Source organism: Cucurbita pepo, chromosome LG07 (assembly GCF_002806865.2).
Source record: "Cucurbita pepo subsp. pepo cultivar mu-cu-16 chromosome LG07, ASM280686v2, whole genome shotgun sequence".
NCBI lineage: Eukaryota > Viridiplantae > Streptophyta > Magnoliopsida > Cucurbitales > Cucurbitaceae > Cucurbita > Cucurbita pepo.
Genome location: NC_036644.1, coordinates 3116221 through 3142686, shown reverse-complemented (window position 1 = coordinate 3142686; position 26466 = coordinate 3116221). Strand labels below are relative to the sequence as shown.

Below are 26466 nucleotides of genomic sequence, written 5' to 3'. Positions count from 1 at the left end.
ATAATACAAGTAAACTTCAGGAATATCAGCCGAATTGTGTAAATGGAGATAATTAGTAAACCAACTAACCTTGAAACCTTTATAGACAAGACCCTTCTCGTAGAGCTGAGAGAAAACCCACCAAACACTCTCCATGAACTTCAAATCCATCGTCTTATAATCGTTCTTAAAATCAATCCATCGTCCAGTACGCGTGATGATTTTTTCCCACTCCCCCACATACCTCGTAACTATACTTCTGCATTCTTCATTGTACTTTTCAATCCCCATCTTCAACACATCGTCCCTCCTCTTAATCCCCAGCTTCTGATCAATCTCATTCTCAACAGGCAATCCATGGCAATCCCATCCAAAGCGACGAGTCACATGATGACCGGTCATGACCTGATACCGGGTGACAATATCCTTGATCGTCCCCGCCAATATGTGACCATAGTGTGGGAGACCAGTGGCAAACGGAGGCCCATCATAAAAAATGTACTCAGGAAGGTCCCGGGTGCGTTCAAGCTGAGTCTCAAACGCCTTGATATCAGACCAATACTCAAGCACACCCTCCTCGTGCTTAGGGAACGAAAAGTCCTTACCCTCACAGACCTCATCCATGGCGACACTACACTTAAGTTCAAGAAAAGGGTTTGTTCAGAAATGGACCAAATGTGCAGGGCAGGTGCCAATCAGAGTGCAAAGACGGATTCAGGGGAATAACAAGAATTCCCCGGAATTCAACCTGCATAGTTTCGGTGAAAAATGAGAAAGATGATGAAAAACATTCAAAGTTTGCAGTAAGAACAAAAAAAAAGAACAAATCAAAGTAATTGATACTGAGCTTTGAATCCTGTGTTGGAGAAGAATTGGAGAGAAATACAGGAGATTGGCGGAAGCGGAAAGAGTGGGTTTGCACCAAGCTACCCTAGAACTTCACTGTCAACGGCTGATTTCATGGAAACAAATGCGAATGGAACCAATATAAGCAGCGTTTCTACTTTGGTAGGGCGTTGGTTTGGTATGCTATGATCTGCTCAGCTCAGTTTTAAGCTTAAACCTTTTTTTTCTTTTTCTTTCTTTTTCTTTCTTTCTAGTTGATTTTGTTTCTTTTAAAATTTTAATTTTGATCATTACAATTTTTTTTTTGGGTTAAATTATAAAAAGTTATAATTTAATTACAAATTAAAATTTTACGAAAGATCTAGCATAAAAGATAAACGGTATTTTTCTCAAAGTGCATGAGTGTGTACACACGAGGAATGTGAGTGGGTGTGTTGGTGTCATGCGAGAGAGCGTGTTGGTGTCATGCGAGAGAGCGAGTGTGGTTGGTTCGCAGCGAATGTGGTTGGTTTAACCATTTTTCATCCCATATCAATGTCGTTCATAATTTATTGCATGACATATTTGAGGAATATGGAAGAAATTAGATCAAGTTGGGAGCTACGACACATATAAGTAGCTATTCGTTTTAGTCTACTTATAAGACAAACATGCTTGTTCGAAGCTACTTATAAGACAAACATGCTTGTTCGAATTTGATCACAAGTGATTAAATTAAAGTCATATAAGCATATCTAACACATAGAAAGGTGCTTTTAAAGCGTAGTTTATTGTTTATTGTGCAAGATTTGCAATGTTGTAAGTTAATTTATTGAATAGCGTGAAAATGGATTTGCAATGTTATAAGTTAATTTATTGAATAGCGTGAAAATGGGTAAATCATGTAACAGTAGGAGTAAGGGTATGTTTGCATTATATTTTGTCTATTGTATGTCACGTGTTTGTTCGATTAAGATAACTAGTGGAGGACTATTAAAACCGATAGATACGAGAGTTGCTTCCTCTTCTGACACCTTCATATTGTGAGACAATTAGGGTTAGGTGACTACCCTATTAGTTTGTTCGTGGCAAAGAACAAACATCGACTGGAGTTGGAAATTGAGATGACATACACTAAGATTAGAACGCATCCATATAAATTACCCCTAAGTAAAACAACACTTCAGAGACTAAAGAACTTTACATACGATGAAACCGACGTTCAATTATGGTAGCACAAAAAGAGTATCAACTGTACAGCAATGTGAGTTTTTCGATACTAAAGAGGTATACAAACGATATAAGCCTCAATTATGGTAGCCCATGGTAGTTTGAGAAGTCGGAAAAACAATCAAAATCAAGACAATGGTAGCCGACGACGATATGATTATAAGAAAAACGATGATGACAACAGAATCATCGAGAGATAGCATCGACATTGAACTACTAAAGATGGTGTAAACAAGAATAAGAAGATGGAGCACGTGACAGAGTGAGAGAAATATTAGTTTTTCTTATCTTCTATTGCATTAACTCCCGAATTTGAAAGTTCATTTTTACTTTAGGTTTACTTTAAACTTCTCGGGTTTCCTGTCGCGATCGTTAGGTAACATTAATCTTAGAAATTTAAAAAACGTACTACTAACAGAACAAGAATATCTTTTATCCGTTAAAATTATTTTAATAATTTAACTTAGTGATCAGAAAGCTATTGGGCTGAATCCACAACTCAACCCATCAACACATAGTCCACAGACTCGATCCGACAAGACACAAAGACAGGATAACACAACAAGAATAACAGCATCCTGTGATTCCTCGAAGAACATCCATCAATGGCGGTTTCACTTTCAGCCGCCACATCCTTCCATCTCCTGCCCTCTTCTTCATTTTACAGTTCCTCATTGAGCCCCAAACAACACCTCCTCCGATCACCCTCCCGCCGCACAGTAATAGCTCAAGCTCAATCTCAATCTCAATCTCAGCCTCGCCAAACATGGCTTCCCGGCCTCGACCCTCCACCGCATCTCGACGGAACCCTCGCCGGAGATTTTGGGTTCGACCCACTTGGGCTCGGCGAAGACCCACATAGCTTGAAGTGGTTCGTCCAAGCAGAGCTAGTTCATTCTCGCTTCGCCATGCTTGGCGTCTCTGGAATTCTCCTCACAGATGTCTGTAACTAAAAATTCAATCCCATTATCGAATTCAATCTTGAATTTCAATAAATTTACAAAGATTTTGTGTTCTTCATTGTGTGTGTGTGTGTGTGTGTGTGTGTGTGTGGCAGCTGCTTCGTGTAACAGGAATCAGTGAATTGCCAGTTTGGTACAATGCGGGTGCTGTGGAATATGGCTTTGCCAATAAGGAAACTCTCTTCATTGTTCAGCTGCTGTTGATGGGGTTCGAACTCTTACTTATCTGTAACATCATGTGTGTGGCTGTGTATTCATTTGTTCTGTTTTTGTAGGTTTGTGGAAACTAAAAGATATATGGATTTCAAAAGCCCTGGATCTCAAGCACAAGAAGGGACTTTCTTTGGATTAGAATCCGCTTTCGAAGGACTCGAGCCCGGGTAACGAACCTTTCGTCTATTCTTAAATGTGTATTTGGTCGTTTCTCTAAGAAACTCATAGAAATAAACTAGATCTAAATTATGGTAATAACGAGGTGTAATTAGAGTAAGAGAAGAAAAACACGAGCGAAGACGACAATAATTGTAACAGCCCAAGCCCACTGTTAGCTGATATTGTCCGTTTTGGCCCCTTACATATCGCGTTAGTGTCACGGTTTTAAAACACATATGTTAGGGAGAGGTTTCCACACCCTTTATAAGAAATGTTTTGTTCCACTCTTCAACTAACGTGGGATCTCACAATCCACCCCCTTAGGAGCTCAATGTCTTCTTCGCTAGTACACTGCCCGGTGTCTGGTTCTGATTCCATTTGTAATAGCTTAAGCCTACCGCTAACAGATATTGTCCACTTTGGCTCGTACATATCGCTGTCAGCCTCACGATTTTTAAAAGGAGTGAAACACAAGGATTTCCCAGGTGTTCACCCAACTTAGTACTACTCTCGTCCAAGCACGTTCAACTGTAAAATCCTGATAGTATTCGGTGCATTAGTTCTGATATGATCACACCCACATCGGTTCGAGGGGAGTGTGAAAATCTCTCCCTAATAAACGCGTTTTAAAAACTTTGAGGGAAAGCTTGGAAGAGAAAGTCTAAACAGGACAATATCTGCTAGCAATGGGTATCCAGATTACAATAGAGCACACAAACACTTATCTTGTGGAACTTATCTCATGGATTGAACTTCCTTGCAGATACCCAGGGGGTCCTCTGCTAAATCCTCTGGGTCTGGCTAAAGATATCAAGAACGCACATGAGTGGAAGCTGAAGGAGATAAAGAATGGTTAAGTTTTGCACTCATTTTTGGTCTATTGCTTCGTGTTCGTTTTCCCAGACTACTAATCTTGGTTGCTTCAAATTCCAGGACGGCTTGCAATGGTAGCCATGCTGGGGATCTTTGTGCAAGCTTATGTAACTCAAACAGGGCCAATAGACAACCTTGTGGAGCACCTTTCTAATCCATGGCACAACACTATTATCCACACCCTCTCCAGCTAGCTCAAGTCCTTGAAGAACCAAAATATAAGCTATCTGGCTTTGGAGAGAATTTGTAAGCTACAAATGGTACATATGAAAGAACAAATGAATACTTCGTTTCACACTGTTGCCAAATTCAAACAAGATAGCAAATGAAAGAATTGAGGAAGGTTTCATTGCTTGAATAGATAAATCCACTTATTCTCTTTCGATACATATATATGTTGTAACGGAAGTGGAAATAAGATTAACTGCACTTACACATCCACGAACATAAATGAACAAAGAGACACAATGACTTACGTGGTTCGGAGAAAAGAAATTCTCCTACATCCATGGGTGGTAGACAATTTGTGAGATTCCACATCAGTTGGGGAGGAAAACGAACCATTGTTTATAAGGGTGTGGAAACCTCTTCATAACAAACGCATTTTAGAAACCTTGAGGGGATGCCCGAAAGAGAAACCAAAAGAGGACAATATCTACTAACGGTGGACTTGAGTTGTTACAAATGATATCAAAGCTATATTTCGGGCGATGTACCAGTGAGGAGGCTGAGCCCTAAAGGGGGGTGGACACGAGGTGATGCGTCAGCAAGGACACTGGGTCCCGAAAGGGGGTGGATTATGAGAACCCACATCGTTTGGGGCGAAGAACGAATCATTCTTTATAAGAGTGTAGAAACATCTAGAGACGCGTTTTAAAAACTGAGGAAAAACCCAAAAGAAAAACCCAAAGAGGATCATATTTGCTAGCGATGGTCGTTGACCGTTACACAATTACTATAAACAAAGTGTTTACAAGTATATCTCTCACACTCTCACGCTACAAAGTCTCACTTACAAAGTTCCTCTCAATTGTCTTTAGACAAATACAAAATGACAACAACTCCACGTCTCAAAACAATGTTAGTAACAAACCTTTATACAGACCTAACAATATTAATTCTCATACATGAATCAAAGCAATACTAATGCTCATACACGAATTAAGATGATTCATGTACCAATATGAGAGAATGTATCAATATGGGAGATGAACTAAATGAATCCAATAGATTCATGAATTGAAATGGCAAATGTACCAAAAGCATCCATGAATCCAAGAAATTCATGAACCAAATCATCGTGACAATTCACAACAAATATATTCATCAAGAACATAGTTCAAAGAACTCATATCAGATGAAGGGACAGATGGAGGTTGGTATCGGAATTTTGGGTTTGTTTGGTGATATTATAAGAAAGGTTTTGTGTAGAAGAACAATGATAAAATCATAATTGAAGAGCAGTGGATGAATATTTGGTTATGGCTGCAAGAATCCTCTCTTTATCTCTAGTGGGAAATGCTTCTAATAACACACCATCTTTATAAAAGTGGAACAGTGGCACTGTCTGCACCCATCAAATTTCAACATTAGTCAACAAAATAAACCACTAACTCCTCGTTACCTACAGGATGATCAGATCATATACCCTTTTCATCGATGAGGATGGGTAATCATTCTTGATATTTGTTGAAGATTAGAAAAAGGGATTAAGAAATGGTTTAAGTCTCTAAATTTTCAGAAGCAACGAGTTCATTCAGATAATTTAATTAAGAAGGAGAAAAGAAACTTACCTTGATCCTCAGTCGTTCAGCAACCTCAGATTGTTCATCATATTCATCAACGACCTAAAATCACAAGCATTCAGTTCCAGAATCAAATTCATTTCTCCAACAAAACAACTTCTCTGATATGGATTACTCACATTGTGCTTCAAGAAGATAACCGGAGCCTCTTGATCTCCAGATCCCCTGCACAATTTCGCAAACCCTTGTTCTATGTACTTGCAACTCCCACAAGATGTTCGATAAAAGTCCACAACCACCAGCGCTCCACTTTCCTTTGCCCTGTCTAGAATTCTGATGAACTCTTCATCCGTCTTGAACTCCCTCACACATTCTACAGGGCAAAGATCATCGTCTTCGTCGGACAACCCCGCCTGATTTCCAGCAGCAACTCTGGGTTTACTCTTGAACATCAATTCATGTCTGATACTCAGATATGGTGGAGCTTCGGGCCTTGTAATCGACAATCGAACATGCGGGTTTTCAGACAACCAGAAGGGAATTGAAATGGGTATTATTCTCGATTCGAGCTTTCCAACACTGAGTAATGCTTTACATTTCAGTACATTCTGGTTCTGTCTTTGCATTGCAACATATAGGATTTGGGTCTTGTTTAGTGAATGAACTTCTATCGGAAAACTAATGAAAACAGATTCAGATGTAGCATTCAATTCAGTATTTCAATCTTGTTGTGTTATTTAACAGTAATCAAAGAGGCAATTTCGATGAACGATTCAGAAAGATGAAAAATGACTGTTAGGAGGTACAAAATTGATGGTGGAAAGCAACAAATGTTGGACCAGTGGCTTACCTCTGAGCGGGAAGAAGAGCAGAGGAGCAGCTGCGAACGAGAAAATGACACGACTCCACCATTATCTTCTTCCTTTGGTTGCCATTGATTTCCCTTTCACGTGGGAGGTTTTGTGGACATGGATTGATTCATGGGTTCTTCTACAAATCAGAAGTTGGAGCAGCCCAAGCCCAATATTGAATGGGTAGCAAAAGTATCAATTTTATCAATTTTAGCTTCAACTTCATTATCGACCCAACTTCATTATCGACCCACATGTTCTAACATCAGCACAGACAAGTTTAATCACTCCTAGCTAGCTTAGTAGATAAGGCTGAAACAATTTGAGATCCATGTCGAAAACGAAGAATTACTTATAAAGGTGTGGAAACATCTCCCTAACAGACGCGTTTTAAAACTATGAGACTGACGACGATACATAACGGTCAAAGCGGACAATATATGCTTGTTACAATAGTATCAGAGCTAGACACCAGGCAGTGTGTCAGAAGGACACCAGCCCCCATGGGGTGGATTGTAAGACCCCACATCGGTTGGAGAGGAGAACGAAACATTTCTTATAAGAGTGTTGGAGAGGAGAACGAAACATTTCTTATAAGAGTGTGGAAACCTTTCCGTAAAGACGCATTTTAAAACTATGAGGTTGACGGTGATACGTATGGGGCCAAAGCGGACAATATCTACTAGCGGTGGACTTAAGCTGTTGCAAAATGGTATCAGAGCTAGACACTAGGCGGTGTGTCAGCGAAGACGTTGGCTTCCAAGGAGTGGGGATTGTGAGATCTCACGGTTAGAGAGAAAAATAAAGTATTCTTTATATGGGTGTGGAAACCTCTCTCTAAGACACGCATTGTAAAACTATGAGGTTGGCGATGATACGTAACGGGCTAAAGCGAACAATATCTGCTCGCAGTAAACTTAAAACAACCCTCGAAAAAGATGAGAGGGTGCAAGATCATGAAGACACATGGATCTAAGCTAGTATAATAAAGAGATGAAGGTCGTATTAATGTATTAAAAAGAGAAGAATCTTGTCATTAGACTTAACATGTTATGTAGCCTTCTTTCCACTTGACTTATGTTTGCCTAACAATCTTAGAATTCTTGGGAAGAATGACCTCTTCTTTTTCTTTCCTTCCTTGGGTTTTTCCAATGATTCAGCTCTAACCAAGCTTTTTGGCGTCTGTTCCTTTGAAATTGGCTGTTGGGGAGCAGGAGAATCTGCTTGTTTATCAGTTCTTGATTCTTTTGCCTCAACGCATCTCGTTTGGTTTGTTGTAGGAATTGCTACTTGTTGGTTAGCTTTATTGTCCTTCCTTTTTTGCTCTTGTTCTGTCCTCCATAATCTCAAATCTTGTTCTACTGCTAACTTTCCTTCCTTGGCCTCACTAGCCTTTTCTGTTGCAGCTTTCAACCCTTCCTGTCTGGCAACGAGTTCACGACTAACCTCTTCCAGCATTTCTTGACATTTTGCCTCGGATTCCTTAGCGACCTCGATTTGTGAAATCGCTTCTGTCATCTTGAAGCTGGCGTGCTCCTCGGCCTTGCGGGCTCGTTCACTGAGTTCATTGTATTCCTCTAGTGAAATAGTTACTGTGGTTGATGAATCTTCTTTCATGGTTTCGGTGGAATCACTCTCTTGCAGTGCTTTGATTGCTGATAACGCCAACATTTTTGAAGCATTGGAAGCTTCAATCTCCTTCTGAGCTGCAACTATTCTTCTTTTCATCGCTATTGATTCTGCCTTTGCTTGCTCTACTTCCATCTTCGCCTTTTGCAGGTCTTCACGAGCCGTCATAGCAACCGTCTTCGCCTGATCAGCCTCCACTGCTGCCTGCTTCAATTGATTGGTCAAGTCTACACTATTTCCTCGAGCTTCTTTTGCGTTTCCTTGAACGACAATGATCTCGGACATGTTCTTGTCTAATTCAGCTTCAAGTGATGCAGCTTCATCAGAATGTCTGCCTTCTCTCTTCTTTGTGGTTTCCATAGAAGATTTCTCCTCTTCAAGCTCTGATTTTAGAGAAGTAGCAGCCATCTTCAAGTATTCCACTTCTGCAATGGCTTTCTCTATGTTGAGCTTTACTTCTTCCAATTCCTTCTTTGTTGAATGAACCGCTGATTCTTTGTCTTCAGTTTCAGCAACTTCACCTTTCAGGAGTTGTTCATCACTTATCTCCTCTTCCTTTATTACCGATTCCATATAATCGACCATTTCGACTTTCAAATTCGATAATAAAGTCGAGGCAGTATTAACTTTCAGTTTAAGGTCTTCAATTGATTGAACTTTCGACTTGAGTCTACTAAACTCTTCTTCCGCATCATCTAGCTCTTTCTTCCATTTTGAACAATCCAGCTCTTTGGCCACCTCTGCAACCATCCTTTGCTCTTCTGCTTCTAAATGGGCAGCTTGTGCAGACTTCATTGATTCCTTTAAAGCTACCAGCTCTGTGACCAGCTCCTGTAGTGCCTTCTCACCATCCTTAGCTGCAGCAAGAGCATCATCAGCGTTTCTTACAGCCAAATCTCTCTCGGACACTAACGAAGAAAATTCATCACGAAGTACTTCCAATTCTTCTTTAATGGATTTCAGTTCCGAAACTGCAGCAGCATGCCCGGCCATCGCCATTTCAAGCTGTGCCTTGGCTAGAGCATCATCATTCTCATCGGCGGTTCCTTTCTCCATTTCCTCCAATCTAAGCTTGGCAAGTTCTGAATCTTGTTTTGCCTGTTGCTCTTCTGTTTGTGCAATCCCAACTTCAAGTGTTAATTCTTCTATGCGTCGTTTAGTATTTTCGAGCTCCTTCAACACTCCGAATTCTGCCTCCATGGCTTTCTCTGACCTTTTCCTAAGCTGAAGAATCTCCTCTTGTACATCCTCAAGTTTGTCCTCCATTGTCTTACTCCTCTGTAGAATCAGAAAGACACTGTGAGATCCCACATCAGTTGGGGAGGAAACAAACCACTCTTTATAAGGGTGTGGAAACCTCTCCCTACTAAACATGTTTTAAAGCCTTGAGGGGAAGTCCAGAAGGGAAAACCCAAAGAAGACAATATCTGCTAGTGGGGGCTTGAACTGTTACAAATGGTATCAGAGTTAGACAGACACCGAGCAATGTGCCAGTGAGGAGGCTGAGTCCTAAAGGGGATGGATACAAGGCAGTGTGCCAACAAGGACGTTGAGCCCTAAAGGAGGTGGATTGGGGTCCCACATTGATTGGAGAAGGGAAGAGTGCTGGCAAAGACACTGGATCTTGAAGGGAGGTGGATTGTGAGATCCCACATCGGTTGGGGCGGAGAATGAAACATTATTTATAAGGGTGTGCAAACCTCTCCCTCTATAGCAAACACGTTTTAAAAACCTTGAGGGGAAGTCCAAAAAAGACAATCGGCTGGCTGGCCGTGGTGGGCTTGAGCTGTTATATCACTCTAAAAATGGTGTCTATATCACTCTAGCATAAAAAAGAAACAAAGCTAGCCAAAAACATCAGTACCTCCACCATAGAATAGACTCGACGAGCTTTCCAATCAACAATCCCTCCAAATTTAGACACAGCTGCCTTCACAGATACAATAGGTGCCTTAGTTTCAATAAAGCCTCTATTTAAACCACCTTGATTGGAAGTTCTGGGAGAATGAACCTCCATTGCAACGTTATTATCCTTTCCCTGCACCAAAACACATTGATCAACAAGAACACTCTCAACATCATTGCTTCAAAATCAAATCAAATACTAGAAGAGAAACCAGAAGATACACTGATTTTGTGGCGATTGCCAACAATAACTTCAGAAATAACAGCCGGTGGATCCTTGGCAGCACAGAATTCAGGATTTTCAGAATGTTTTTCTCCCTTAGCAACAGGATCTGGTAGACTTCCACTTTCAAAATCTATGTCTCCATTACAAGCAATTACAGTGGGAGCTTCACTTTCAGATCCTGGCATTCTTGAATCCTGTGTTTCCGTTGGAGTTACATGTTGAGTTGAATCGCCATCGTCGAACCGTCAAGCTACATTCCCCCCGATTCAGTAGAAATGGAAAACCAGAAACACACCAGTTCCAAACAAAACCAGAAATTAACAAATCAGAACCCTACGATAAATTATGAACAGATTCTTCAAAATCCACAAAGATTGAAATTCCGAGATAAGCGGATCTTCGGTGAAAACTAGAAATCATTTTCAACAGCGAGATTCAAACTTCTCTAAGGCGAAAATATTCGGTTACGTGTTCTTCCCGATTAGGTTCGATCAAAACAACGAAACCAAATCGATCGTTCATTTATAGAAAAAAGAAACAAAAACACATCACGAATTCAGAAACGTACTCAAATTAACGAACAAATGATTCTAATCTACAACGAACATAATGAAACAAGAAGAAATCGAACGCAAAATGGAATTGGAAGAGAAGCGTACCGGAGAGGAGAAACGAAATTGAAACGAGCCTAGGTGAATGGGGAGGAGAAATTGCGGATAAAAAAATGCAAAAATAACGAAAATGAGGTGAAAAATTGAAGCTAAGAATAGAAAGAACACAAATGGGAGGCGGTGGAGATTCCACCTCTTCCTCATTGCATGGACAGCATCCATTAGAGCCTCTCAGCCCCTCTCTGGATTTGTTTTTATAGGCTAAGGTTTCATATACAAATGATTCAATCCATGGGTAACGTATTACTAAATTTAGTTTAATCTCATCATCGTCTCAATCCTTCTTCAGCCCCTCCCCTGATCACCACCTCCGCCGCACACTTCCAGTCAACCTCGTCGTTGGGGCCAATCCAAAGACAACTATCCTCCTTTCCTTCTAAAAAAACAAATGATTTGATCCAAATCATTTATACCGCTACATGTGAGTTGGGTATCCTACCCAATCAATTTGTATAATATCGGACCATGAAATATTTAATCTGTATTTATACATATGTTAATTGAAAAGATTAATAGTTCATGGGATAATCATATGTGACTCAATCTTAATCCTAATTAAGTTACGAACTCTGCCTGAGAGAGCTTGTCCTTAATATTTCAAAGATTCTCCCACGGTTTTTGTAAATAAACATTTTGTTTGAACAAATTGCATCTCACATTTTCTGTAACTAAAAAATTCTCTACAAAATTATGGAAATTTTCTCGATTAAGACTTTATGGATAAGATTCGATTGTTGGAGGAGATCGAGTAGATAGATTAAAGACCCACTAGAACTTTCTCTATATTTACTGGCAAGTGTGACTAAAGTATTTATTGCCGACAAATTTGGCAACAAATTTCAAAATTAAGCTTAAGTTTATTATAGTCACGTCACATCCTAAAGCTGGTTAGGCTAATTTAGAGGCATATGCATGGAAACACAAATCTAGAACAAAGGAATAAAAGTATATCGAATTCAATTTTGTTTCATTCTTATTTTGTCAGATCGTGAAGCATACATTTTCTACTATAGTGAAATTTGATTTTTCCTTCATTTTTCAAGTCGATTTCGAACAGTATTAACATTCAATCTGATTTATGACATGATTGGAAAATTTTTCCGAACTTGAATGAGGAAAAAAATCCTAATTTGACTAAAGTTAAGCTCGAATCGAAGCAGACAGCTAATAAAATGAACCCATTTAAACATTGCTTATGCACGTTTATAAATTATTTTTGAATTTATATATGGAAAAATGATTAATGTTATGTAAGTAGGAGTCATTGAGCTAAACTTGTGACATGCTTGAATATGATGTGTCATTGAATATATGCTTGTTAGGCAGTGAAAGTGATTGAAATTGATTTACTTAGATAATAAACAATTGGTAGAATGTCGAATTATTCCGAACTAATTGATTTGACTCGTTAGGGAATGTATTTGAATGAAAGCATGGAGAGAAAGATTAATTAATTAAACTATGCTTATGGGCCTAATCGAAATTAATTAGGTAATTAACCACTAAATTCGATGAGAATAATAATAGTAGGTGGTAATTATACATTGGATGATTAGGTCATTAACCACAAACTCTAACGAAAGTAGTAATAATAATGATTTAGTGGTAATTACACGTGTGATAGGATAATTAGCCCATAAAAATGGGCGATAGTAATGATTTAGTAGTAATTACACGTTGTGTGATGAGGTAATTAGTCACTAAAGTCATTAGAAGTAGATAATAGTAAATAACCTTGTGGTAATAAAATATCGGTGATGGGGTAATTACAGATGTTTATGTGGTAATTACATACGGTGTAATCTAGTAATTAATCACCAAGTTTAGTAATAGTAGTTCACTTGTTATGAGCTAAGATGAGCGAGATCATGTGACACTAATGATTGAGATAAGCTCGATGAAGCTAGACAGCGTAACCCAATCATTAAATAGAACATGTGACACTAATGATCGAGTAAAGCTTAGAATTGGTTGATTAGAAATCAATCAATGAGTAGATAACGAGACATCAATAAATTGAAACATGAGCTCAGAAGAGCTAGACTATATGATACACGATGATTGAGATGACCACATGACATCAATGGCTGAGATAAACTCGATGAGCTAAAGGATATGAATCCAACCATGTGTCAGGTCATTTGATTGGATATTTGAGATAAGCTCGAAGTAGCTGAATAATGAAACTCATTTGTTGAGATAGGCTCAGTCTATCGTGCATCTACTTTACACCCAACTCCCATCACTTTTGACCACGATTCTTCGAAAAATTATAGAATATATATATACAAATTTATTTTCATTTATTTAATGTTTATAAACGTAGATTCTTCCCAACATCGAGTCAAAAACTCGATAATCTAGAACAATACTTTGTATTAGTCAATTATAAATTCCCTCCCCTAAAAGGAAAACAAATTTTTAGTGACTATATAAATTAAAAATTACATTTGAAAGGACCAAAGATTCTACCAAAAGCTTGGAAGTCCACTTACCGAGTTTATTCTTTTTTAGCCTGTTTAGAGACCTGTAATTTAGAAGACGAGAACTTGTTAGACATATATGGACATGCCTTCCGCGTAAGGAACGAACCTCTTCTAATTTTTTAGTTGTGATTCTCCATCTTTTTAGGATATGATATCTGAGTAGAAGAGGTACATGAATGAACTGAAACCACATTTAAGAGTAATATCGAGCATAAGATGGCTAAGAAAGATCTAAAAGAATTAAAAGTTACTACCCTTACCAACAATGCACATTTTTCTTTTCGATGACCTGGTTATAGAAACTTCAGAACTAAGCATGTTTTACATGGAATAATTATATGTCAGGTGATTTTCTGAATTTTTTTCTATGTAAGAACAAAACATGCGGGAAGAACATGTTTTCTATGGGTGATTTCCTAAAAACTTTTCTATGCAAGAACAAAATATGCTGGAAGAACATGTTTGCTACATAAGAACATAAGAACAAAATAGGTTAGTAGAACATGTTTGTTACATAAAAACAAAATATGCTGGAAGGACATGTGTTGCTCTATGAGCTGAGGACAAAACGAGTTATGGATTCCAGATAATTTGTAGCAAACAACACGAAACGTATGATTCTCATTCGAAGTGATTTGTTTATCAAATATTTTTGTTGTTAGTCGTTTTCTTACCATTTTGATTCTTGTTACATACTTTTTGACCAAATTAGTGAGAAACAACTAGACAAACAAATGGATATGTAACACAAAATTCGTTTAAAATTCAAAGATGCGAGAAGGTTTCCCTCGATATAAAACGCCACACAACCCATACGATTGCTATCAACCCGAACAAAAATCTCCTTTCCCTTTGCTCGTCGTCTTTGACATCTTCCATGGGGAATGCCAAAAGTACAAATTACAAACGAGTTTTGGTTCCATTCACGGAGGAGCAACTAGCCGCCATTTTCAAAAGCCACGACCGAGACGGTGATGGGAAGCTATCGAAGGAGGAGTTGAAGCAAGCCTTCAACTATCTTGGCTCGCGCTTTAGCTCCTTTAGAGTCAAAGAAGCCCTACGTGCTGCGGATACGAACGGTGATGGTTTCATCAGCATGGACGAGATGAATAAGCTTATTAAATATACCAAAGGTCGTAAATACACTCTTTGTTAAAACTACTTACTTATATGTCGTCTTTCCAAACTATGTTAAGTTATGGTTCATGTGTGTATTTTGAGAAGGGGAAATAGTCCACTTCGTTAAACGAATAAACAAAATTCATGTCACGGGATTTTGTATAGTTTGTTCGGTACAACATATATGACGTAGAGATTTGAACTTCCAATATTAAGAAAATGAGTAAATGTCTTAATAGTTGAGCTATGCTCGTGTTGCTTCAATGATAGGGGTGTTCGTGAATTGAGTTGGGTCGAGTTGAGACATTTCTTAGACACTATAAAATTTTTCAATCAAAACAACCTTTATTAAATAATGAATCAATTACAAATTAAATAAAAATAAAATAAATAAATTTATATGTAGGGTAAACAAAAATAATGTATATCAAAAAAAAATATGTTGATTCGGGTTGGGTATACTATATTTAATTTATAACGGAACCCCCGCCCTTAACCCATTAACGAAAAAGAAAAAATAAAAAGATAAGGCCATTCCATTTCGACAAAAGACCCACACCCAAGTTCCATAGCTTTGGGTCCGCTATCCCGATCATGATTTTCCTACCCCCAGAGGGAAAAGTCCTTCCCTTTTTGGCCGGTTGTGGGCGAGGAGGGATTCGAACCCCCGACACCGTGGTTCGTAGCCACGTGCTCTAATCCTCTGAGCTACAGGCCCCACCCCGTCTCCACTGGATCTGTTCCCGGGGGTACCCTAAAAAAAGGAACCTTTCCTCTCCCCAGCCATTTGCCATTTCGGGTTAAGAAGATGTGAAAGCGCCTCTCTCTCTATAAGAACGGTGCGTTCCAAGGTGTGAAGTGAGAGAGAAAAGTGGGAGAGAAGGGGTTTTGAATAAGACGNCTCTACTTCGATTATATGAACTCATGATCATGATATTTAACCTAATTAGATGTTTCGACTTGAATATAATAATGAGTACCGTTTGATATTAATCAAGTCAGCTACGTACGTATGAAGTATGTAATAATCAATTTTTTAAAAAGTTCAAATTAGGATTTGGAGTCCGAATTTCGTACCTAATAGTTCCGACATTTTACTGCATCCCTTGTGACATGATCACGTTACTTACTTATCGTTTTTAAGAGTGAAGACTATCCCCACATACCAGCACAAGTCATTCCACTATTTTTTGTCCTCACTCGTATCATTCTTCGTAAAATTCTTAGGAAGTCAATTGCTTCAAGTAAAACACGTTTAACCATGAACTTCATATGATTAAGCCACCGAAAATGAAAGTACATCTTATTGGTATAAGTAGTAACTTTCAATTTTCGTAAGTTTTTCTTAGTTATTCTATTTGTAGAATTACTCTCATTCGGATGTGGTTTTGGTTCATTCATGTACCTTTTCTTTACTCAAGTACCACATAAAATTTATGAATCTCGTTTAAAAAGTTCAAGAGAACCTTGAACTGCAATCAAATCGAATAAAAGCTGATAGATTCAAATATGAATAAGAGAAAAACGTACTTTCTAAGTAACTGTGTGTGATTGACAACTACCTGAGATAGCAATCACTACTTCGGTTTGTGACGAGATTGGTAGTGATGTGTGGAGAACTCGAGCAATGGAATATGTATGCGACGGTCTATGACGAAGCGTAACAACAATAACTCGAAACATAGTAACAAGGACTCGAATGTATCAACAATCGAAAAAATTGGGACAAGCTTTGAACAAGTCAAAGCATGTTCATAGTCGATGCAAGAATATTAATATGTTTCCACATATGAAAAGTTTACGTAAAGTAATTTTAAAATAGTTAAAATTACATTTGTCACATAATCATTTAAAATGTTTTTGTGAGATCTCACATCGATTGGAGATAGGAACGAGTGTTCACCGAGAACACTAAGTGATATGTGGAAATCACTATAAGGGGAGTAAGATTCGGATTACCTTGTTGATCGAATATCTCAAGGCAAAAACATTGTTTGAGATTCGAATCACTCCACAAGCAAGATCGATCATGTCTAGCTTGAATGATTCTTGTTGATAAAATATCTCAACATAAGAACACTTGTTTGAGATTCGAATCATTGCACAAGCAAGAGTGATCATGTCGAGCTTGAATAATTCTACATGCAACCTAAACTACGTAGAATTGCAAAGAAACTTAGCCATTGGCTAAAGAAGAGCACAAAGGCTTCTTTTACTATATTTTCCAAGTCTACTTATAACTGCCATATAACCTCAAAACTATTAAAGGCATTCCAAGAGTTGTAACATTCATATTACAAAATTTATAACATGAAACTTCATTTTTCTTTAATGTGGCATGAATTGAAATATATCTTTTGATAATTTCAACAATATTTTCTTCACATCTTCATTGAAGTATATTGTATGATTGATGTCTCTTGGTTCATATCACTAAGCCCTAAAGAAGATAGACACTAGGTTGTGTGCCAGCAAGAACGCTGAGCCTCGAAGTGGGGCGGACATCGAGCGGTGTGCCAATAAGGATGCTAGTTCCCGAAGGAGTAGATTGTGAGATCGTACATCGATTGGAGAGGGGAATGAGTGTCAGCGAGGATGTTGGACCCTTAAGGGAGTGGATTGTAAAATCTCATATCGGTTGGAGAGGAGAACGAGTGTCAACGAGAATGTTGGGCCCTAAAGGAGGTGGATTGTGACATCAGGCGATGAAATATTAATTTACGTAGTTTTTAAGCGCAATAATTCAAACAAAGAGATAAAGTTAAAACTTAAATTAGAAGATTCCAGATAGCACACCAATATTTAGTCAAAAAAGAAAAAAAAAAACGAAGAATCAACGAATATAAAGTTGGTGCGAGCTTAATAATTTGTAACGTGTTTGATCATCTAATCTAGTTTAGTTGACCCGAATTAACCATTAATTTATTAGCAAAGACTCGTATTAAAAGAATGATCGATTTCATTTTTTTTAAATAGTTATTATTATTATTATTATTATTTTAAAAAAAATTAAGAGTATGCTTATCCATGATATAAATCTCTTTGTAAATAGACAATAATTTTATTTTGAGGTTCGAAAATGGAATATTCAACGTTTGATAATTAAAGATGCCTATAAAACAAGGACATGAGACTTATCTCATTTAAGTACGATGTCTCGTCACCAATACTCAACAAAGGGAAGCTTTTTCTTTTTCTCCGGTCATTTATGTGTTGCCAATGCATGGTTGAAAATGGGGACGTTTGTTGCCATGGTTATGCTCATCCAGGACGTGTTGTCAATGACTACATGCCCATGACACTTTAAACCATTTTACTTATTTCCATGTTGTATTATTTTATTGAGCTTATTTCTGTTGTGTGGCTATTCGGCGAAATCATGTATAAGCCGGTTAGACATGAATGGTCTCAAAATGTACTACAACCTCTCCCGACCAAATATTGCAATCTCTTTTGCCTACAAGTTTTTCAGTGCAATTAACTTTCACACTACTTACTTTCAACATTTTTTTGAGTGATTTTCCTCGCTTACATTTTTTAAAACTTTTGTGGCTCGAGGCTTGACCATACACTAGAATTGTCCATGGGCCCGACACTATTGTGTCCTTGAAAGGCAAGTCAGCAAGAACATGAAAGCTACCTCCTCCATTTATTGATTCTAAGAACAAATTTGGTAAACCATTGGGGAGGAGAATAAAACATCTTTTATAAAGGTGGGAAAACCTCTCACTAGCAGACGCGTTTTAAAAACCTTGAGGGAAATCCCGAAAAGGAAAATACAAAGAAGACAATATCTGCTAGCGGTGGGCTTGAGTCGTTACAAATGGTATCAGAGCTAGACGACAAACGATGTGCTAGCGAGGAGGTTGTTTTCCGAAGGGGGTAGACACGAGGCGGTGTGCCAGTAAGGACGTTGGGCCCCGAAGGGGGTGGATTTGGTAGGGGTCCCACATCGATTGAAGAAAGGAACGAGTGCCAGCAAGAACATTGAGCCATTAAGGGGGGTGGATTGTGAGATCTCACCTGGTTGGGGAAGAGAATGAAACACATTTATAAGCGTGTGAAAATCTCTCCCTAGCAGACGCATTTTAAAAACCTTGAGGGGAAGCCTGAAAGGAAAAACTCAAAGAAGACAATATCTGCTAGCGGTGGGCTTGGGTCGTTACAAATGGTATCAGAGCTAGACACCGGGCGATGTGCTAACGAGGAGGCTGTTTCCCGAAGGGGACAGACACGAGGTGGTGTGCCAGTAAGGACGTTGGGCCTTGAAGGGGGTGGATTTGGTAGGGTCCCACATCAATTGGAGAAAGGAACGAGTGCTAGCGAGAACGCTGGGCCATTACGGGGAGTGGATTGTGAGATCTCAGATTGGTTGGGGAGGAGAACGAAACACCCAAGGGTGTAAAAATCTTTCCCTAGCAGACGCGTTTTAAAGACTTTGAGGGGAAGCCCGAAATAGAAAACCCAAAGAAGACAATATCTCGGTGGGCTTGGGTTGTTACAAATGGTATCAAAGCCAGACACCAGGCGATGTGCCAATGAGGAGGCTGTTCCCTGAAGGGATAGACACGAGGCGGTGTGCCAGTAAGAGCGTTAGGCCCCGAAGGGATAGATTTGGTAGGGGTCCCACATCAATTGAAGAAAGGAACAAGTGCCTGCGAGAACGCTCGACCATTAAGAGGGGTGAATGGTAAGATCTCACATTAGTTGAAGAGGAGAACTAAATACCCTTTATAAAGGTGTAGGAATCTCTCCCTAGCAGATGCGTTTTAAAAACTTTGAGGAGATGCCTAAAGAAAAAGAGGACAATATGTCCTTAGACCATGAGAACAAATAACTTAGGGTACAAGAACAAATTGTGGAACTTGATTCGTTGAAAGAACTTTTGTGCAATAGTACAAATTGATTGGTGCTTTCCGTTTCTATCAAAACATGAAAAGAGGAAGCGAAGGACAAGAAACCCAAAGCCCATACAACCTGGAAAGCACCGATATAGATAGCAATTACTTCATCTCTATCCCATTAGTGACACCCAGATTGGTATGAACTAGCATATGTACATAAATGTTAACAATCACATTAGAACATGCAACCATTCTTAGAGAGACAACAATAATCGAGTATTATATATTCCTTAATGATTTTACAAATACAAAAAGGTATATATTCTTGATCAAACCACGTATGGTTGTTGAACTAAAAAAAGAAGCTTAGACCGAATTAGTGCAATACGACCCACAAAGTTCCATCATTCGTATAAAATTCAAAGATGGGAGATGCTTCTCCATGTATAAAACCCCACACAACCATGCCAATCCGTCCAACCCAAACAAAACTCTCATCCCATTTCGTCTTCGTCGGGTCGTCTTGTTCTTCTAGTTCTTTTTATTTTTTCATGGGTAATTCCAAAAGTAAAACTTACAAACGAGTACTGGTTCCATTAACCGAGGAGCAACTAGCTGGCATTTTCAAGAGCCACGACCGAGACGGAGATGGTAAGCTGACAAAGGAAGAGTTGAAGCAAGCCTTCAACTATCTCGGTTCACGCTTCAGCTCCTTCAGAGCCGATGAAGCTCTACGCGCTGCTGATGCTGACGGTGACGGTACCATCAACATGGCTGAAATGAGCAAGCTAATTCAATATACCAAAAACCGTAAATATACTCTCTGTTGAAACTTCGAAGATATATTTTTGGGTATGATGTCAAGTTATTTATTGTTTATGGGTTCACGAGTGTCCGTCTCAAAGTGTATTTTCAGGGGGAATAACCCTCTTTGTTGAATGATGAATAAACTTTAGATGAGTTTCTATAGACTCGAACAATTGAGTTAATATCTTAATCTTAATCATTAAATTATGGTTCATCTCAGTCTATTTGTCCGTTAGAGGTAAAAAAAAAATAAAAATAAGATATCTCAATTCATATTAATCGTCTCAATTCTTAGAATCAATATCATTTCCTCTATTCCACTAATCCATTTAAAGAGCGGTGTAGGGATCGGGGCAAAGGAAATTGTGCTGATTCTAGGAGTTGAGTTGATTAATATGAATCGGTACCATATTTGAATCGAGACATCTTATTTTATTTTATTTTTTTTCGTTTATGTATTATATCACGATTCTCCGTCTTTATGCCATTAAAAAAATTACAAAGTTCTTTTTTTTCCCTTGCGCTTTAAGATGAGGTTCTCTACCCAATTCGGGTAAGTATGTTGTTCGTATTCAATTTTTACCCATCTGACCCGCCCTAGAATCTTTTTTTTTCACCCTTTATTAATACATAGAATCCATTATTTGGAAGCTTCAATCTCTAGAGCCACATGATGTTAGAACTAAGAACGGTTTTTATATGGCCCACATAGGGTTTTTTCAACTTCTTTCTAAATTAAGTCAAAAGAGTGCATGAGACCATTTTAGGGTTGTAAGTGGCTCTTAGATTAGGTCTAGTCCTTTCGGGGTTAAGACTCTCTTCTAGAATTGTGAGATTCTATTAGAGAGGAGAACGAAACACTCTTTATAAGGGTGTGGAAACCTCTCCCCTAACAGACGCGTTTTAAAAATCTTAAAGATAAGTCCGAAAGGGAAAGATCAAAGAGGACAATATTTGTTAGTGGTGGGTTTGAGCTATTACAAATAGTATCAGAGCCAGATACCGGACTATGTGCCATCGAGGAGGCTAAGCCTTGAAGGGGGGTGAACATGAGGCAATGTGCGAGCAAGAACGCTGGGCCCCGAAGGGAGTGGATTTGGTGGGGGGTCTCACATCAATTGGAGAAAGGAGCGAGTGGATTTGGTGGGGGTCCCAAATCGATGGAAGAAAAAAACAAGTGCCAATGAGGACGCTAGGCCTCGAAAGAGGTGGATTGTGAGATCCCACATTGGTTGGGGAGGAGAACAAAACACTCTTTATAAGAATGCGGAAAGCACTCGTACACTGGGCCACGGACAAAACACTTTTTATAACGGTGTGGAAAGCACTGGTACGCTGGACCCCGAAGGTGGGTGGATTGTGAGATCCCACATTGGTTGGGGAGAAGAACGAAACATTCTTTATAAGGGTGTGAAAACATCTACCTAATAGACGCTCTTTAAAAAATAATTTTATCAGAAGTTGTAGCTTCAATTACTCTTTCAATTGGCTCTCGGTATCCTTGTACCATGATATCGGATCTATTCCTAACATATTTTCATGTTACTAAATGAATAAGGTTGCATTAACTTTATGTAAAGTAATTAATCTCTCTTTATATTCAGCCTTAGTTTGGTTCTAATATTCATTTGCATGTCTAGATGTGAGAGGAATAGATTCCAACTCTTTTACACGTTGTACTTTTTGGTAAGCCTCGGGCTTCACACCCACTTGGCCTCTCTCTACGATACTCCATCGAGAAATTCTTGTAGTTTGGGTTGGGTTTGTATTAAAGTAGTGACTCTCCGAAACAAAATTTGGTAGACATGTGATACCTGAGTAAAAGAGGGCTACTTGACTGAAGCAAGACCATATTCGAACTAGAGTGATTTTGAGGATAAGATGACTCAAACTTAAAAGAATTGAAATTACTATCTCTACCAACGGGTACACCCTCCTTGTCTGTGGCTCAATCATAAGAACTTCATAGTTAGTTAAGCGTGTTTTGCTTGGAGCAATTCTATGCTAGGTGACCTCATTGAAATTTTCTTAAGAGGCATGTGGATGAGGACAAAGCATGCTCCAAAGATTCATATTGGTTTGTGAGAAGCAAGGAGTAAATGACGTGACCATGTCGGAAGGGAATGATAGAGCCATCATCTATTGAATCCAGATTTCGAATCTAAGACTGCTTGAATAACTTGGCTAACCTTGGTGAATGAGTGTTGATTGCTTTCGGCTTTGGCCTTGGCCAAGATGTGTTGATTGACCTCAGCCAACGAGTATTGACCGACTCTGATTTGATTCTCGATGCCAGATTTTTCATCTGAATTTTTTCGTCTAGATTTTAATTTTAATTTTTCATATTCTTACTCCTCCTTTGAATATGTAATGTAAATCTTTCCAACAAGTTTTTTCTTTCTCACAAACATCGCCAATTGCTGTTGCCAAAATATAGATAAAGTGACACACGTTATCTTCATATGATAACAACGACAAAATTTATTTTAGTGGAAAGAACATCACCTACAAAATAAGAACTATGAGCACACTCGAGTGTTTGACTTCGATACTTGAATTAACTTATGAAAAATTAGTATGGTAAGAGTTTTTGGAATTAGGAAGAGTTTTCCTTCTTTAAGTCGAAAAAGAGTATTCATATAACCCTTCTTAAATTTTTGTGTACGTCTTTTCAAACTAGGTCATAAGAATGGCATGGTTTCCCGTTTTATTTTGTGTTTCAGTATTTTACATTTGTTCTTGTTTTATTTAAATTCAAAGTCTAACGTCTCATGCTCTGCTAAAATGCAGAGTATAACTCTTAAAAAAACAAACCTCATCTCTAATATAAATGTCGACAACATTTAAAACATCTTCTATCTCTTGAGAACACAACCACATTTCAAACATCTTCTGTCTCTTGAGAATACAGCCATGATCTTACGTGTTTAAATACGAAATGCAGAATACAGCCATGATCTTACGTGTTTAAATACGAAATACTGAAATTTAGAGAAATTAAAAACAAATATAAAATAATTTAAAACAAAGAAATGCAAAACAACCTAGTCTAACCTAAGACTAGGAATTTAAATATTTTGCACTTGCCACAGTCTCTACTCGCGATGCTGACGTCTTCCGTACATGTGCACCTTACATTTACCTGAAAAATGATGTGGCACACTGCTTGAGTATTTCAAACAATATTCAGTAAGTGGCCTCACTATAGGGGCCATGCAAATGCAAATACATGCAATCATGCTCTTGGGATCTATCTCTATCTCATATAGGGGTGATCTCCAGTCTCGGACTACTGTGGATGTATAGTACTTCCTTACACACGACCCACACGTGCGAGTGTAAGTCCCCAGGAGGCTCGCACACCCCTGGACCCTCTCTAGGTCAAGCTACTCTGTAGCGACGTTTGGAAGTCAGTGAAACCCCTGGTGTCATTCTCCCCATGATCACCCTACTCGTCATCATACTGTGCGCGTATGCACTCATCATTTGTAGGGGAACTATCCCTCTAATTTCCATCTTATCATCTCCTATGACACAACCCTCTAGTCTCTTCTCTTTGTTACATTAAGTAACACATGCTCGTTGGATATTTATATTAATATTATTTTCATGTCGACCATAGAATTCGACTTTAACTAACTTTTTTAATACCCATTTCAAATAAATATATTTTTATATGTATAATAAAAGCTTTCATATTTCAGAATATAAAAAAGTTTGATGTGATTTAATAAGAGATAATTTAAATTTAAAATATTTAACACAATTGAGATATAAAATATTAAAATGTGAGATTCAAACATCTTAGTTTATTATCATAATTAATTAACACCCATGCAAATGGATCATTATCACATTAAATAAACACACACATTCCTTCTCACTACCAATGTTTTTTTTTCTTTTTTATTGTTTATTTTTTATAATGAGAGTTTTAAATATTTCAAAAATAAAAAATAATTTAATAAAATTTGGTTATAATATTCTTAATTAAAGATATTGAAATGACCACCGCCCTTAGCTAACTTGTTCTAATATACAGGCTGCTCGAATCGCCACCACAAACTATGCCCATGTGCTATCGAATCGAATCCAACACCCCCCAAATGCCCATATGTATTCGCTTCTATGTTTAGAATAATATTCCTTTTTGTTTTTCTATCAATCTTTTTGATTTTTTCTTTTTTTTGAAAGTTGAATAATATTTTTTATATATATCTTTTCGAGTGAAAAATGTGTGGTGTGTCGTAAGAATTGTCCAAGGTTGAAGTCCTTGAGGCCGACTCATGTGGGGTGGACCCAACTTTCAGGTTGGCCAATGGTAAAATGACCGATCTTATAGAAGTTGGCCAATGGTAAAATCCACGAACACTCTAATAGTTATTCTAACAATACCTTTGGTGAGATCAGTCTTTTATTCTCTTAGTTATTCTCAGTTCGTTCGTTCGTTCATTCATATATATATATATATATATATTTTTTTTGAGTATCACACATCTACCATACATCCGATACTATTATTTGATCGTGGCACAAGACAACAGAATACATGAATGTGTCTCACGTTTTGACATAAAAATTGATTTGATACGTGTCATGTCGAGCCCATTGATTTCTAACATTGGTTTTAATTGTACTTTTATTCCTTACCAAATTGATCCCTAGTACAAAAATTTTGACCGAATTAGTTGACTAGACATACAGCTATACATATGAATGAGATGCTTTCCCTATGTATAAAAACCCCTAATAATCCTACCAATCCTTTCAACCCACACACAAACGTCACATTAATCCCTTCCTTGTTCGATGGGGAATTCCAAAAGTAAAACCTACAAACGAGTTCTAGTTCCAATCTCGGAAGAACAATTATTGGATATATTCAAGAGCCATGATCAAGACGGAGACGGAAAGCTATCAAAGGAGGAATTGAAGCAAGCATTTAGCTATCTTGGGTCACGTTTCAGTGCCTTTAGAGCTGAAGAAGCCCTACGCACCGTTGATGATAACCATGACGGTGTTGTCAGCATGGACGAGATGAACAAGCTAATTCAATATACCAAAGGTCGTAAATACACTATTTGTTGAAATTACATATATGTTGTTAATTTTTTTTCCCCTTACTATGTGTCATATATATTTTATTTAAATTTGAGATCTTATCAATCTAATATATATTTTTTTAACTAACTCAAATTTTCAGTTGATCGGGATGATAACTTGAATGACTAGACTAGACTAGAGTTCGTGATCCAACTCAACCCAATCCTTTACAGATAGGGTAAGGTTGGATGATCGGCTTGCTCTTTTTTTNCAATAATCTCAAGCTCGAGAATCTAACGCAGCCTAATCCTTATCATTTGAGTTGAATAGTCCGAATTGTTTGGGTCATCGAGTCGAGCTCCTACTCAAACTCGGGTAAACGTAGGAATTGGATCATTATCACATTTATTTATTAATTAATTAATTATTATTTAGGATAAGCTTGTCATTATTTAAGGAGCATTTACAATTTAAAAAGGAATATAAAGGCAAATCAATGAAAGTTTGGAATGATATTCTTGAGAGGATTGAAATGACCACCACTTTTTGATAACTTGTGTTCCATGCATATGGGCTGCCCGAATCACCACCAATAGCTATGCCCGTATGCCGTCCAATCAAAATGCTTCCCTCTTAAGAATATATATATATATTTTTAATTTTAATATTATTTATTATAATTCTACAAGTTCAAATTTCATCCAAGAAAAAAAGTTACTAAAAGATTTAAATAAAAAAATGGCGATTAGTTAAAATCATTGTCTAATTATAAAGTTACCTTAAGATTGACAACGATTTGTATAAACGATGGTCTAGAATACTTTCTTAGACTAGCGTGGTAAAAGGATATGATTTTTTTTAATGGTTGCTGGCAATAAATTATTGTTTTTAGGATAATC

At 37.9% G+C, this 26466-nt stretch overlaps 5 protein-coding genes and 1 non-coding gene across 6 annotated transcripts in view; 2 read left to right on the top strand and 4 right to left on the bottom strand.

Annotated features, from left to right (window-relative positions):
* Nucleotides 1-1008, bottom strand: part of LOC111798343 (isoleucine--tRNA ligase, cytoplasmic-like) — a 24899-nt gene extending 23891 nt beyond the window's left edge. The window contains exons 1-2 of the mRNA XM_023681421.1: nt 866-1008; nt 70-727 (exon numbers count right to left, since the gene is read on the bottom strand). Of these exons, the coding sequence (XP_023537189.1) occupies nt 70-603 (534 nt within the window). The 5' untranslated portion in view covers nt 604-727; nt 866-1008. The remainder of the gene's footprint in view (nt 1-69; nt 728-865) is intronic.
* A 1539-nt stretch (nt 1009-2547) lies between these two features.
* On the top strand, nt 2548-4628 carry LOC111798208 (photosystem I chlorophyll a/b-binding protein 5, chloroplastic-like). The gene is made up of 5 exons (XM_023681218.1): nt 2548-2975; nt 3092-3204; nt 3272-3376; nt 4132-4220; nt 4302-4628. Exons 1-5 carry the CDS (start codon nt 2640-2642, stop codon nt 4433-4435), a joined length of 777 nt encoding a protein of 258 aa, XP_023536986.1. The 5' UTR covers nt 2548-2639; the 3' UTR covers nt 4436-4628.
* A 681-nt stretch (nt 4629-5309) lies between these two features.
* LOC111798464 (thioredoxin-like 4, chloroplastic) lies at nt 5310-7015 on the bottom strand. The gene is made up of 4 exons (XM_023681623.1): nt 6837-7015; nt 6166-6664; nt 6035-6088; nt 5310-5808 (listed from the first exon to the last, which is right to left on the bottom strand). The coding sequence occupies exons 1-4, from the start codon at nt 6896-6898 to the stop codon at nt 5689-5691; spliced, it is 735 nt and encodes a 244-aa protein (XP_023537391.1). The 5' UTR covers nt 6899-7015; the 3' UTR covers nt 5310-5688.
* A 797-nt stretch (nt 7016-7812) lies between these two features.
* On the bottom strand, nt 7813-11623 carry LOC111798463 (protein WEAK CHLOROPLAST MOVEMENT UNDER BLUE LIGHT 1-like). Its single transcript, XM_023681622.1, has 4 exons — nt 11257-11623; nt 10594-10847; nt 10331-10504; nt 7813-9744 (listed from the first exon to the last, which is right to left on the bottom strand). Exons 2-4 carry the CDS (start codon nt 10780-10782, stop codon nt 7888-7890), a joined length of 2220 nt encoding a protein of 739 aa, XP_023537390.1. The 5' UTR covers nt 10783-10847; nt 11257-11623; the 3' UTR covers nt 7813-7887.
* A 3894-nt stretch (nt 11624-15517) lies between these two features.
* Nucleotides 15518-15591, bottom strand: TRNAR-ACG. The gene has a single exon. It is a non-coding gene; the product is annotated as a tRNA-Arg (tRNA).
* Nucleotides 15592-25290: 9699 nt separating this feature from the next.
* LOC111799097 (probable calcium-binding protein CML15) lies at nt 25291-25821 on the top strand. The gene is made up of 2 exons (XM_023682497.1): nt 25291-25589; nt 25728-25821. Exons 1-2 carry the CDS (start codon nt 25334-25336, stop codon nt 25754-25756), a joined length of 285 nt encoding a protein of 94 aa, XP_023538265.1. The 5' UTR covers nt 25291-25333; the 3' UTR covers nt 25757-25821.
* Nucleotides 25822-26466: the final 645 nt, after the last annotated feature.